This window comes from Rhynchophorus ferrugineus, unplaced genomic scaffold, assembly GCF_030347505.1.
Source record: "Rhynchophorus ferrugineus isolate W39M unplaced genomic scaffold, kcgeb_rfMv2 rfM1, whole genome shotgun sequence".
Taxonomy (NCBI): domain Eukaryota; kingdom Metazoa; phylum Arthropoda; class Insecta; order Coleoptera; family Curculionidae; genus Rhynchophorus; species Rhynchophorus ferrugineus.
The window spans coordinates 59,066,862-59,082,192 of record NW_027472580.1 but is presented as its reverse complement, the minus strand read 5'-3'; the positions used below and the strand labels follow the sequence as shown (position 1 = coordinate 59,082,192).

Below are 15,331 nucleotides of genomic sequence, written 5' to 3'. Positions count from 1 at the left end.
TACAATAATACTAAATAAATAACTCAATAATACTAAACGAACAGTTTGATTGCTTGATTGTTGAACAGCCAAATGGAACAGATTGTTTAACAATTGATTACATTAATACTTTGCCTTTTAACCAATATTAAAATATACGCAAGCACTTAAAATTAACGGAAATACCCACAAGACCCAACTCATAATATATATTTAGTAAGACCCGAAAGAAGTCATATACTATACCAACAGATAGAAAAACAGAAATTATCGGTAAATTAAACTTCCTCGCAAACTCACTGGCAGCTGTTTTGTCAGGTGCGTTGACTATGTAGCGACCGCTACGACCCCATAGGCCACCACGCATTCATCTACAGCAAGTTCAAAGGTTGGCAACGCCGGTAGATTAGTACCATGCGGTTGCCGGCTATAAAAGACCACCACGACGACGTCTCGCTCTCTTTTCTTTTCTCCATCCCCTTGTAACAGTTCCACTTCCACAGCGCTACCATACTTCCTTTACCTTAACCTAATATCATGTCCATTCTCCCGTCAAGTGTCAATTATAATTGAAATAAATAAGTATTTATTCAATCAGTATTTTCAATTTTCGTGCGAATCCCTTCAACAATATACTAGTCAGTGTTCGCAACAATCGCATCGACAGCCACACATTCCGACCGACCGACCGACCAGACGAACATTCCTACAACTATATTATGGCTGTTAGATGACATCTGATTGAATGCTATTTTAAACATTTTGTTTTACCATAAACGGTCACTACATATTTCAACTCTATTTTTAGCAAATGCTTACTCGACCGCAATTCAAATACTATTTGAAATTACCGTTTAACAATTATTTGACACATATGTAATTATTTTTCAAGTGATTTTCACGTTATTGAATCAATGTACCTACCTAAATATATTTAAAAAAAAAAACATAATCCACTTAATCAGTATTTAACATTTTTGGTCAGAAAATAAATTTCTGAACGCATCTTTAAATATTTGACAATCAACAATATGGCCTTTCCTTGTGACAGTGAGACTATATATGACAGTGCACGATACTATATAGTAAAACTAAATTATTTTTACTATATATAGCTATATATATATATATATATATATATATATATATATATATATATATATATATATATATATATAATTCCATCATATAATAAAAATAATAAATAGAGAGTAATACATATATCGTTCCTTCAATCAATCACGGATATATGAACCTTGCATACCAAGAAAATCATAAAAAACAGACAAGCTACAAGGAAAAGCGGAATTAATTCCCGCCAGACAATGATATTCAGGATATAAAAATCCTTTTAAGTGAACAAATAGATTCAAACGGATAATATATAACGTTGCTACTATTCGACCGCCGTCTCCAATGATGGATGGTGGCGTCGATAGCTGGCCCTTGGATCTATTAATGCGGCGGCCACCGATACCAGGCAACGTCCCCCATTTCAATATGAAAAGAACGAGCGAAGATCCGTCGGCTCGCCTCTCTATCGTTTTAATTAGGGAAAATAATGGAGCTAATGGCGAAAGCTAATGGAAGCTGATGCGATGAAAGATGCCCACGTTTTTTTTTCCTTATTTGATAAATGGTCCTACGATATGGATTGTCGATCGCAAGATGTTGATGTCATTGTATACAGTATTTGTGGGAAATTTTTTAGGTGTTTTTTAAGATATTGAGATATTTTAAGATACAAAAATATATAGATTTGATTTTGGACGATACTCCTAACAGGTCAATTAAAAAGTCCCCGGCCTACCATAGTAAAACACATTTCTTTGACAAAATTAGTTTTTTCTATCCAACATAAATCCCTTCAAGGGTGATACACTGACTATAGCGACCCTCCAACTTTTCGATGCCATTTTCCATTTTTCACTCCAACCATTTTTGTAGTACGATTTGTCCTTTGCTTCAAAATAGGCCTCAGTTTCGGCGATCACCTCTTCATTTGACGAAAATTTCTTCCCAGCGAGCATTCTTTTGAGATCTTAGAAGAGGAAATAGTCGCTGGGAGCCAGATCTGGAAAATACGCTGGATGAGGAAGCAATTCGAAGCCCCATTCATGGATTTTTGCCATCGTTTTCACTGACTTGTGACACAGTGCATGACACAGTAGTCGCTGTTGATGGTCCTTCCTTTTTCAAGGTAGTCAATGGAAATTATTCCATGCGCATCCCAAAATACAAACGCCATAACCTTGCCAGCCGTGCAGTCCACTCGGATGACTATCGATTGGATTTCGGAGTGAAATAATAGAGCCATGTTTCATCCATTGTCACATATCGACGCAAAAACTCGCATTTATATCGTTGTTTTTGGTCAAAAGTGAGCTCGCGCGGCACCCACTTTGCACAGAGTTTTCTCATACCCAAATATTCGTGAATGATATGATGTACACGTTCAGTTGATATCTTTAGAGTGTCTGCTATTTCATTCAATTTCAATTTACGGTCATTCAAAATCATTTTGTGAATTTTTTTAATGTTTTCGTCGGTAACAACCTCTACTTGATGATTGATTTTCCTGGGCAGTGTCCGAAAATTCGACATTAAACCAAGTTAAAAAATGATGTTTCCATCACAAATCCTCCCGTTAACCGAGCACCAACGATTTCTCCTCTTTCGAAATTTGAAAGAACACACATTTCACCAGTCTTATTTTAAGTCTTAAAACAAAGCTATAATATACTGAAATATAACCAACATGTAAACTGGGCCTACGTAAGCATAGCATTACTTACACGAAGTCGACATGCAATAAGATATTATACAAATACTACATATCATGGTGTTAATATTATTTTGTTATTGAACTTCTCATCGAACCGTGTCGCCGTTGAACTTCTGGATAAAAACTGAGAGAAATAATCTTTCTAAGTCTCTTTTGAAGCCAGTTTTACAGCATTATCTAAACTAATACTGTTATGTAAACGTTTATATACTTCGATATGTTTTTTTTTTCGATAAGATTTTCACCAACTTTTTGACAACTGACCGACCAGGACAAAGCTCTTTAACATCGAAATTTCCGGAGAAGAAAAAATCAAACCAATTTTGGCACTGGCATTACCATAAACACCACACAATTATCGATGAACCTGTACTTTATCTACAGTTAATAATACGCGATTATTGGTACCATTGGTCTGAGATTATAAAAGGCCAGGTCTATCTCTCTTTCGATCTATCGACCATCTTTGCTTTAACCTAATTATCCTGTCCATTATCCAATCAGTCATATGTAACTTAACATAAAAATAAATAAGTATAAAATTATGAGTATTAATACAAAAACAACAGCTCTTTTTCTACATATTTCCAGAACCCAAAATATAAATGCCGAATAGCAGAAATAAATACTTTTAGCGGCAATTATTAACGAATAATACATTGACAATATTAAAAAATAATTACGTATCGATATCCCTACTAAAGTTCAATTATTTAAAATGTATGGTAATCCTATGATACCACCATTTACCTCTTTATGCAATAAATGTAATACGGTTTCGATAAAATTAACGATAACTGTAAATAAACAATTAATACTAATATCCATACTATATATATATATATATATATATATATATATATATATATATATATATATATATATATATATATATATATATATATATCAAATGGCGTTCTTAAAAAGAGCCTAAAATGCATCAGGCTAAAGGCCATCCTTAAATTCATCATTCATCGATAAAAGAAATAAACAACATTTTTTTGCAACAAACAACATCAAATATGAAAATAACATTGAACGAACTCTATCTTAATATCTATTAATTCTACTCACTATTACTATAATGAAAATAATATAAGACCATAGAGAAATAGAGATTTAACTTCATAAGAAATTTTGGCGAAATATTTCGCGACGTCCAACATGTAGATGTCGCTACCTTTAACATATTACTTGTTTTATTCGCTATGCTAAGAGCCGCGACGAAATATGATCGGTTCATTTCATTCTATGGTTTGTTTATTTTGCACGCCATTTTCAATGTACCCTATATAGAGAACAGTGTAGTTAGCTTTTTATAACGTTTATACATTAAATTATTATTTTATTTTATTAATATTTACAAGTCGGTCGTTGAAATGCATTCCCGTTCTAGGAAGTGTTGTATGCCCGAATGCACAGATTTTGATTAAACGCATCATCGTTTTCCGTTAAAAAAGTACCCGGGGATCCTTAAGAAATTAGTAAAAAACATAAAAATCCTAAACTGGATGGGTTAAACATGAAACAGATTTATGATCGCTACGATGTGAGACATTTTTGTGATACATTTAAACATTCCTTTAAGTACTTGTGAACAATTTAGTGATGGTGAAAATATTATTACGAGCCCAGAATATGTACAAATAGAAGTAGATCAAAATTATATAGAAGGTAAATTGAAGGAGTCAGTCACATTTCTGGTCATAATTGTTACCATTCATTTCTAAACTGTCTTATTAAAAATCTAGTGCCTATTTCCATCGTTCCGGGCCCACCACTAGGGTGTTCGAAGCAAGTATCATCGATATTTGAACAAATTCCAGAAGGTAATGGTAAAGTTTGTATTCATTCAGCCAGTATTCCCCTTTCTGCTCATTCTTACTGTTAATTAATTGACTCTAATAACTTGGGTCCAGATGTTCCTATAAGAGCAAACAAAGTTTTACGTTGTACCGTAGTGTACATCTCAGGTTATTTACTAAAACTTTTTAAAAAAGAAATGAAGTGTGATTTTTGTTTACATACAATTATGAATAAATCAATAGACCCACAAATTGAGATTATACAGGCAAAACAATATCTCGTGCTCCAGACTTTAACAAAATTGTTTCATATACTGTCAGTAGGTCTTTGAGTTATTTTGAGTTTATTCAGCAATTTTACCGCGTCGATAATATAACAAAATTTTTATCAAATGTTTAAAAAAAGTAAAGTGTAATATATATAAATATATATATATATATATATATATATATATATATATAATATTTATATTTTATAGATATATTTATTGTTATAGATTATATTTATATTTATTTATTTTAAATATTATATTTATATATATATATATATATATATATATATATATATATATATATATATATATATATATATATTTAATTTAATTTAATTTAATAAATTTATTTCAGAAAAAAATTATTTTTTATTTAAATTTCATTGGTCAATTAAACGTCAAGGCGGTCACGTGCCAAACATTACTAATGAGCCAATCAAATGTCTTCACAGTAAAATATTTTTCTTACAAGTGCCTATAATGGAGATTTAAATTGACCAAGCAAATTACTTGAATGGCCCATTATGGCTCCGTCTGGATGTTGGGCAAAGCAAAACTTTGCCCCAGAGTTCCCTATTGAGTTGCATCTCTATTACTCTATGTATAAGACGTAAAAATTCTACTAATGTATAACAAGATTTATTTTCGTTCTGCCATACTGTCAACAAGGAATATTGGGCTTATTTATTCAGTGATTTGACGGATCACAAATCCGGTTGCATGTCCATCCACATTAAACAGCAGATCCAGTCAATATAAATCCTAATTGGTAAAAATATAATAAAACAAAAAATATTTTATATTCTTGTCTATTAACTCACGCCACTTCACTCCTAGATCATTCCAACCGATTTTTCGGATTTTTTTTGATGTTTTCTGGTGTTACCACCTCATTTGGACGTCCACTGCGTTCTGCATCATCGGTGTCTCTACGATCACGTATGAAGTCAGCAAACACTTTTCAAGCCATTACGTATTTTTCCCATCAAGAAGCAGTGTAAAATTAAAACACGAAAATGTTCTTGATCCATTGTTTTGAAAATAATAAAAGTAGTGCCACTCTTAGCACAGTTCCTTTCTTGTCAATTGTTACAAGTTCAAATGAAAAGTACTAATAAATTAATTTACAATTAAGATTGTACTAATAGTATATAATAAAAGATGTTTATATTCTTATATATTAGTTGTTTGCAGAAATTTTTTCATCAACTGTTGCTGTTTGTGAAAATGTAAGTATCATTATAAACAATTGTTAAATTCGATGGTTTGGACATATGTCTACATAAATTGGCAGTTTTCCATTAAGAGTTATTGACTTATTCAGTTTATACATATACTAATCATGGAATGCTGAAAACTGAATTTTCGATATTCCTTATTGAATATTAAAGAAACCTGCTTTTAAAAATTAGGATTGAAAAGTACGGCTTAATGACAAATAATTGCATGACTTATTTATAGACAAGACGAAAACCTAAATCAAACTCTCAAAAAACTTTCAGGTAGCTTTTTCAGCGTAGACACTGTAGGATTAGCAAGATGTACTGTGTTGCGAAGCTGGTGAAACCGAATGAAACGTTTTTTTTTTCTTCTTCCAAGATGACCAGCTAGAACCAATTGGTCTTTTGCTAATGTCGCTTCGGGTTTAAGATAGATGAATTTTGCGGGCAACATGGGCCCTAAGATACCACCCTAATTACCAGATTTGGTTTAACTACCGAGATTGGTGGATGGGTAGGGAATTGATCAACTGGATTTCATGTTGTAAGGCGCCAAGAGATTACCTCGCACTGAGCATGTTCGTGAAGCTTTTCACGGGATGCCGGATTCGAGATGGCTAATCGCGTTCCTCACAAACCATGGGGCATTGCACTAATATAAAAAATCAGAAATACGCAAAACTGAATTCCGAACCACTACATTCTTGACAGCAGTCCTATGGCCTCTCAGAGAAAACAAAAAATCTAAATACAAAAAAACTTAAATTAAATAGTTTTAAATAATAATAAAAATTTAATTTGTAAGAAACTATTATATATATATATATATATATATATATATATATATATATATATATATATATATATTCTATCATGAGATGAATTTCACAGTGTAGCTTTAATATAATTCAGGCAATACAAACTTTAACAAATTTATTGACTTAAATTAATTAATTAATTTGAAATAAAAAAATATATTATCCCAAGCTAATAAAAAGAATTAAACCCAATAAAAAAATGTAATTCGAATAGAAATTCTTACCAGATAATTAAAATATGCTGAATTTACGAAGCAGCCAAAAGAAGGAAATGAACTGATGATGTCTAAAAATCTAATTAGCTCTAGTACTAGTAGCAAGTTACAATTTGACATAAGATTGCGATAGTGGTTACGAAGTAGAAGAGGAGGAATCTAAAAAGAGGGGTGGTCTCTTCATGCACATAACAGAAGCATCAAGAATTGAACATGAAACGAACGATGTTTTCTGGTGTTACCGCCTCATTTGGACGTCCACTGCGTTCTGTATCATCGGTGTCTCTACGACCACATTTGAAGTCAGCAAACACTTTTCAAGCCATTACTTCGTTTGAACAGCATTTTCCCATCAAGAAGCAGTATAAAATTAAAACACGAAATTGTTTTTGATCCATTGTTTTGAAAATAACAAAACTAGTGTCGTCACTCTTTCAGTAACTTACAAACTCATTAGTAGAATAGTATCATGAAATTTTAACAGATTCTTAAAGGTTGGTACTGAAAAAAAATAATAATAAAAAACTAACGCCATGTATGTGTTAAGCCCGGCAAATTCAAATGAAGAGTATTAATAAATTAATTTACAATTAAGATCGTACTAAGAGTATATAATAAAAGATATTAGCATCAAATCATACATTTTATGACGAATACTAATGTCATGTTTAAGAATATCACATGACCTTTATACACAAAATACCAGATTATTATTATTGGTCCTAAAGATATTTCCATCCCCATAAAAAGAGAATAAAAAGCTATAAATAAAACCGCCATTGAACTACTATTTAATCCCTCTTTCTTTATTATCCGGTGTTTTTTAGTTAAATGAGCCGTCGAAAGGTCGTAGGTCTTGTTCGAACGCTCCAACGCGAGACAAACCGCTCCGGGACACTTCCTGCCGCACAGTAGAACAATCCAGACGTGATGGGTGGGCAGGGACGTTGCTACTTCGCTTTTGGCACCGCTTAAACTGCTTTCATACCGCACTAACTATAAAAAACCAAAGTTCGACACCATCGACAAGAAAAATAACACCCGACAACTCAACCAGGAACTATCAATAAGAAATAAATACAAATTTTTATTTGTTTCAAAAAAATAATTAGGATTAAAATATATGACTAGAATATTTTGATTGAAATTGTTTTACTGATGAAATTGAAATGTATCTTTTTTATAAAATTAAATACTGTATCTTATGAAATATTTTGTATCGTTTGTTATGACAACGCCATCTTTCATGTGACATATAAATGTCAACCGGAATTAAATTTCCATCCTTGGATAAAAGAAAATCATGGACTATTTTATGCACATCATCCCGCGTTTTGAACTGTTTCGTTTTCTGAATTACATGAGGTCGTACCTTATATTAGAGCAATATGATTTTCCTAGTTTCCCAATTTGCCCTTCCTTGCTAGTAGTAAATGGTCCTTCCTGATCAAGTACTTAACTTTGAGCAAAAATTCCTTTTTCCCTTAACATTTTAAAAATTTTTCATTTCTCTCTATTTAAATCGTTCAAGTTCAGAACACAGTAAAAACAAACAAGATGTTGTATATTTTATGCTTATACTTTAACTTATTTATAATTTTATTACTTCTGATTGTGTAAATTTGATGAAATTCAAGAAAAAAACAAATCTCCAATTTTTCATTACTCCAATAGTAGTAACTTAACGATTGTCCCGAGTTCAATAATTTAGTCACTTATACATTACTATTATTGTAATGAACTGAGGCAAAATATAGCAACATAAAGCATGTTGGCAATAATGCTTATTTTGTTATTGATTATTAAAAAAATATATAAATGCAATTAGTTAAAGAATAATCTCAATAAGTATCTACCAGTATACTACGAGGATTTTTTCTCCGTTTTATTTCTCAAAATAATCTCCTTTTTTTAACTCAATAAATTTGATCCTGTATGTTTGAAATTATTTTGTTCCTTCCAAATAATAGGTTTCCACAATACCCCCAAAATAGACGTTTGTTTCAGTTATGAACAAATCGACACAAATATTTTGCTACATAGCTATACTTTCTTTAGGTTTGGAACCAGAAAATAGTGCTAGATGGTAAAAGTATAAGATGGTGTTCGTAGCCCAAATTATGGATTGTTGGTATGATTCCTGCACACGTCTGTATCCGTGCATTGTCTTAATAAAACAACACTTTTTTTCCTGGACAAATACCGTTCGTTTTTGCTTTAAATCAAAATTAAATATGTCCAAAAGCTCTGAATAATATTCAACAGTGATTGTTTTAGGTTGGTCCTCTCAAGACAAGCTTTTTTAACAAGGTATATGAATAACACTGTTTTTGTTAGTTGATGCTAGAAAGCCATGTACCTGGGCTTTCTAGGACGTGGTACATACAACATGGCTTTCTTTGGTGCACTTTAACTCAGAGAAACTCACTGTTTTGATTATGCCTTGGTCTTGGAGTTTTATGGCGTATTCGTGTTTTATCAATGCTTACGAAACAGCACAAAAACTCACTCATGAACGCTTTAACAGAGGTCACACGGTTGCGCTTATTATCGAGTGTGTAACCAGTAAACTATTTATGAACCACTTAAATTGATGGTGCAGAGTCCCCATAGTATTTATCAAGCCTTTCTTACTTTCTTCAACTCAGTTTCTTCAGCCAGCTTGCTCAAAAATTCACAATTCAACTGAGAAAAACTTAAAAAGCCCCTGATTTATCATACTTCGTATGCATTATTACTACAGACTTAAGTTATGATGTATTCTTGATATTAAATGACCCAAAATCGATAAAATTACCAGCACAGAATAATTTTCAAAGCTCACGTAATACGGCATTTATATTACCATGTACCTGGTATCGACACTTCACAAATCATATTGTCTATACTTAAATAAATTTAAGTTATATATTGGAAATAGTTATCAAAATTGGCTGAACTGTACCAAAATAATGTTGATTATATTTATATTCATTATCCATTTATTTTATCCTTTGTAACATTTTATATCAAAACTAGGAAATAACACACTCCACAAAGACCAAATGACCCGGAGAATTGTCGGGCATTTTAGTTATTATTCACATTTATGAGCTCTATTCCGCGTCATAATTTTCTTATTTCCATAGTATATCGAGTGTAAACTCATAAAATAATGGCGGATGTACATTGACGATTCTATAGAGCAATATTCGTGGATTTTAGACTCACAAATCGTTTTATGTACAATTTCAAGTAGTTCAATAAGCAATATTAATACAGTTACGATTTTATGAAACTTGATTTTGTCAATATTTAACCTAAATGTTAAAAAACACTGCTAAACTAACGCCTAATTATATTTTAACATAACAATATTTTCAAGAACCATTACTTTTATACAACTACAAAAAGCTTTTTCAACTTATAAATATCCACCGCCGTCTATACCAGAAAATGACAGAAAGGCCAAGGTGAATGCCAAAACCATCTTTGGTCAAATTCTTGTACAAAAATCCAAGTCAAGACATACAAGATAAGATAATAAAAGAATTCAAAAATAATGAACGTTAATAGATAATAGAACTCTGATAGAAAAGTAGAAAATGTTTTATATGTTTGTTTTAGTAATCCTATGTGGAAAAAGCAAGCTACTATGACAGGTTTATGTTTAAAATCTCATGCAGAAAAAAGGTATGTACATATTTCACGATATCAGAAGAGCATATAGTTTCAAGAGCCATTAAAAAATTGAAACTATTCTCTAAGCTTAAGCTTATTCTATAAGCTGATCGTTATATATAACAATTAATGTGATACAGTAGTGAAGCACATTTATCTTGACTTTTGTACAGTAATGAGCAGACAAGTGTTGCTAATTGCTTCAAAACATTTTGCAAGTGTTTTGGTGAGATGCCCTTTTGTCAATAAAGATTATGGTATTGTGTGTGTCTTGTGACGAAGTGAGTTAAAATGGATTCAAATTTTTCTTAATATGTATATTTTAAAAAACAAGTTTTCCATTTAGTATTATTGAATTATTCAGTGTATGGTATTTTCTACATTCATCACTTTTGTTATTTGATTTGAAAAAATCTGCTGGCGAAATCAACCAAGGACTTGTGGAAAGGAAATTTATAATGATGTTGCTAAAAGTGGTCAATTACAATCACCTGAAGAACGAAATAAACCCGAAAACAATCAACTGAAAGACTTATTGAAAATTCAACTGAAACTCTCAAAAATCTTTAGCAGATAGCCTAGCGGTTGTTTACATGTGATGTAAAAGTTCCAAAGAGAGGGAAAATGGCTACAACACGAATTAACTAAAAATATAATTTCAAACCGTTTCATGATAGCGATAACATTAAGTAGCGATAACATGCAAAAAGAAGGAAGCCTTTGTGCCTGTTACTTGCTATTGATGCTCATTTCTGCAACAATACAGCCGTTGAATCGGCATCGGTAGCTTGAAGGTCGGCAATTCATAATACACTGCATCATGCTGATCCCAACGTTTTTAAAAGATGACTTCGTATTCCACTTAGATGTCAATGTGGATGGCTGTCCTGAACTAACCCATGACTTTTGGCGCTTAAGATTGTCGTAGCAGATCTACTTGTCATCCCCAGTCAAAATACGCACAGAAAATTGTTCTTAAGCAATGAATAAAACTGTAACGTTGAAACTGTATGAAAGAGCATTTTAATTCAATTCATGTGCTAGCCATTTTTCCCTTTTGTCCAAAGATTCACCGGCATTTTTTAACCCTTCAGGTCGTTCTTTGTCACAAACAACAATTCAACTAGTGAACTTCCGACATATGATTTTTATCAGCCAAAGAAACTACAGTGTAATAAGCCGCACAATTCACGGAGATATTGAAAACAATTAATGGAGAGTGTTAGAACTTATTAGATAGTATCACACTACGTGGAAAAAAAGAACACGTCCGCATTTAGAGACAAAAATGTACTATTCCACCAAGACAATGCAGGGGTATATAATCAGCCTTCGCCATTACAACATTTCTTCATAATAATTATTTCCTCGTCAACAACAATAATAATCTAGTGACAAAATAAATATAACAACATATTTTTACCAATACAAAAATATAATAACTTTGTATAATAAAATCTTATACATAATAATATTATGTCAGCTCAACACCAGATACTTATCCCCTATATCACATATATTTAGTATCCCCTTCCTTCTTGTATATCGTAATAACATCATTTCATTAAGAAACTGACAATGGAACAAATTTGCTTCTATTTAAATATTATTAATTAATTAATTATAAACACAGATCAATCACAATAATTAGGTAAATTTTATTAGGAACCGAGAGTTAATTTCATTAGAAACAAGGAACCATTAAAAATAAATAACATACCTTCAATATTTTGTCCTTATTTAAAGCTTTCGATTTCAGTTTCTGGAGATGATTAGGAAGATCGGGACTCTTCTTAGGGGCTGCCTTTTCCTCCTTCGTTGGTACTTCGGCTTTCTTGGTCTCTTGGATCTTGGATTTCTTAAGATCAGTAGGTTTAATCGACGAACCAGATTGCACCTCAAATCGTCTCATTTTTTCCATTTCAATTTCCCTAGATATCAACTGCTTATTAGAATACGAAGGCAATTTTCTTCGGTCACCAGCCTTATCGAAAATAACTAAGTCTTCTATATTGGGTTCTGAAATCAATCAAATTCATATAAATTGCAAATCATGTGTCTATTAGGCCAATACCTAAATTGTATTCGTAGATTCCATCAGATTTCCTCTCCTGGATATAATTTAAATTGTAATCAGCCATTATACTGGCCACATGAAGCAAATTCCGCTTTTCTTCATCGTTGTACAAATGAAGACTGACTGGTCTAAATGGAGGTGAAATTATTCTGATAAGGAGTGGCAAAACGTCGAGCAGTAATGGAATAAACGCATTATAGCACCGTGTTGAGGGTGCCATGCCGCGAAGCACTTCTGCCACTACCGCTTTCTGTCTGATTTCTTTTGCTCTAGCCTGAAATGTGGATAACATTAATAGTGGTTTTGAGAGACAAGTATTGCATTTCAAAAAAACGTTGTACCTAGTTGTTCAAATTCGCATATAAAACTAAAACCAATACAAGACTTAAAATTCGTCAATCTAATGTTTTATATATCATAAAAACAACCAAAATTTAAGTTTAAGCGATCAATTCGTATTTATTTACAAACAATTTAAAATTGGCGCGCCAGTACACTCTAGACAATTAGAAAAAAAATGAACACCGTGCAATGATGCGTAGTTTCATCATCATGGTCAGTGAAACTTGAAACTACTACCTTGATTTTACCAATGAAAATAAGAAAATAAAATGCAGCATAAACCTAGCTCTTCGGTTATAAAGCGAAGCAGGAAACCGTAGAAAAATCGGCTAACAAAAAGTTGGTAACTGGTGAAGTAAACTCAAATAATTACTGTAACCTCTGGACCAATAAGATGAAAAATTCACAAAATAAAATCCTGCTTGCAATAGCAAAAATCGTTTCAAGAGCTCAAAGAACTCAAAAAAATCTAAATCCGCTGAATCCATTGGATTAAAGTGTGAATTGTTAAACATCCAGCTTATTAGCCAGATTTAGGTCCCTTTAGCTTACAATGTTTCTTATACCAAATAAATAATTTTTATCATAAAAAAATTAAATTTGAATTAAAAAAAAATAAATATTTAATAGCCTATGGTTTACTAAAACTTGGAATATCCTAAGTCGTTTACTGGAATTGGTGCAAAAGTATAGCGGTAAACAACCAGAAAAATTAATTAAAGTTGCTCAAAGTAACTTCGCTGAGAAGAGAATAAAAGTTGATTGTGGAATCTATAGTATATTCAAAGTTATTTTGCACATATGTCATTTATTATGTTTTATGTTATGGATTTTGTTATGTTTTCTGATGTTATCACGTCATTTGGACGTCCGCTGCGTTCTGCTACCATCTATTTCTCTACGGCCACGTTTAAAGTCAGCAAACCAACATTTTATTGTTGTATCTGATAGAGCGGGGACCTTATAACACTTTTCAAGCCATTGCTTCGCTTGAACGGTATTTTTTCCCATCAATAAACAATATAAAATCAAAAGACCAAAGAGTTTTTGACCCACTGTTTTGAAAATAACAAAAGTAGTGCCACTCTTAGCACGATAACTCACAAACTTATGAATAGAATATCATTAAATTTTAACAGCTTTCTTTTGAAGATTAGTACAAACTGAAATTACGGTGAATGAAATAAAACTAGCGTCATCTATATAGGGAGTCCGGGCTTTTCAGCCCCTAATATTTTACATGGCAGATCTCGAGTAAGTCTAAACCTCAAATTCCATATTTAAAACCTGACATTTTCTTTTTCCTCTTTCAGATGAGATTTGCTCAAAATCCGATTGAAATTAAAATCAAAAATCCAAAAAAGTTTCACTATATATAGCGCACAATATATTAAGTTTTGGGTTTCAAAAAGCTGCGTTAACGATGAGCGTCTTTTGACTTTTTTTAAATAATAAATAATAATTTTAAATCAAAATAAGAAGGTAAGAAATGGTAATAAACTTAAAATTTTTTTAAAGAAAGAGGACGATGAAAGAGGATCCACTTATTAGGATGCAAAATGAATTTTGTTCATAGAATACCACTAAACTGGTAATACAAACTCAAATTATTATAGTAACCTTTTTGACCAATGCTTAAAAGCATCGATAATATACAAATACGAATTGCATCAACATCCAGCTTATTCGCCAGATTTAGCACCGTCTGGCTTGTAGAATTTCTCACACCAAAAAATTCTTAATAATTCTAAATTCTTAAATTAATAATTATATATATTAGCAGTTTTTCTTTATTTTTTCATATTTAAAAAAATATGTAATTTGTTTATAATCATCTAGAATTGAGAATATTCACTATACAATTGTTAAGATCACTGTGATAAATAATCCACGATCTAAAGAAAACCACTCGTACAAATATTAATATATAAATTACATAAAATATAACCCTAATATATATTTTATAATTACTTTTCGTCTTTGACGTCACAAAATGATAAAAAGACGACCCTCGAACAAAAACTGCATGCCGAATTTCGACGTGCAGCTCGCGTTAATGAAGACGTAAATTATGCAAACCGAATGCGGCTCTTTCTTTCTGCGTCTCCGGACATTAAAAAAGATTTCATCCAATAGCGAGGCAGTAATTAGTAGAGCT

The 15,331-nt window shown here is 31.8% G+C and overlaps 1 protein-coding gene across 1 annotated transcript in view; it reads right to left on the bottom strand.

Moving 5' to 3' along the window:
- LOC143198992 (chromosome transmission fidelity protein 18 homolog) overlaps window positions 1-15,331 on the bottom strand; it is an 85,487-nt gene that overhangs the window by 64,350 nt on the left and 5,806 nt on the right. Inside the window, exons 5-6 of the mRNA XM_076408702.1 lie at window positions 12,829-13,105; window positions 12,475-12,773 (exon numbers count right to left, since the gene is read on the bottom strand). Coding sequence (XP_076264817.1) covers window positions 12,475-12,773; window positions 12,829-13,105 — 576 coding nt within the window. The remainder of the gene's footprint in view (window positions 1-12,474; window positions 12,774-12,828; window positions 13,106-15,331) is intronic.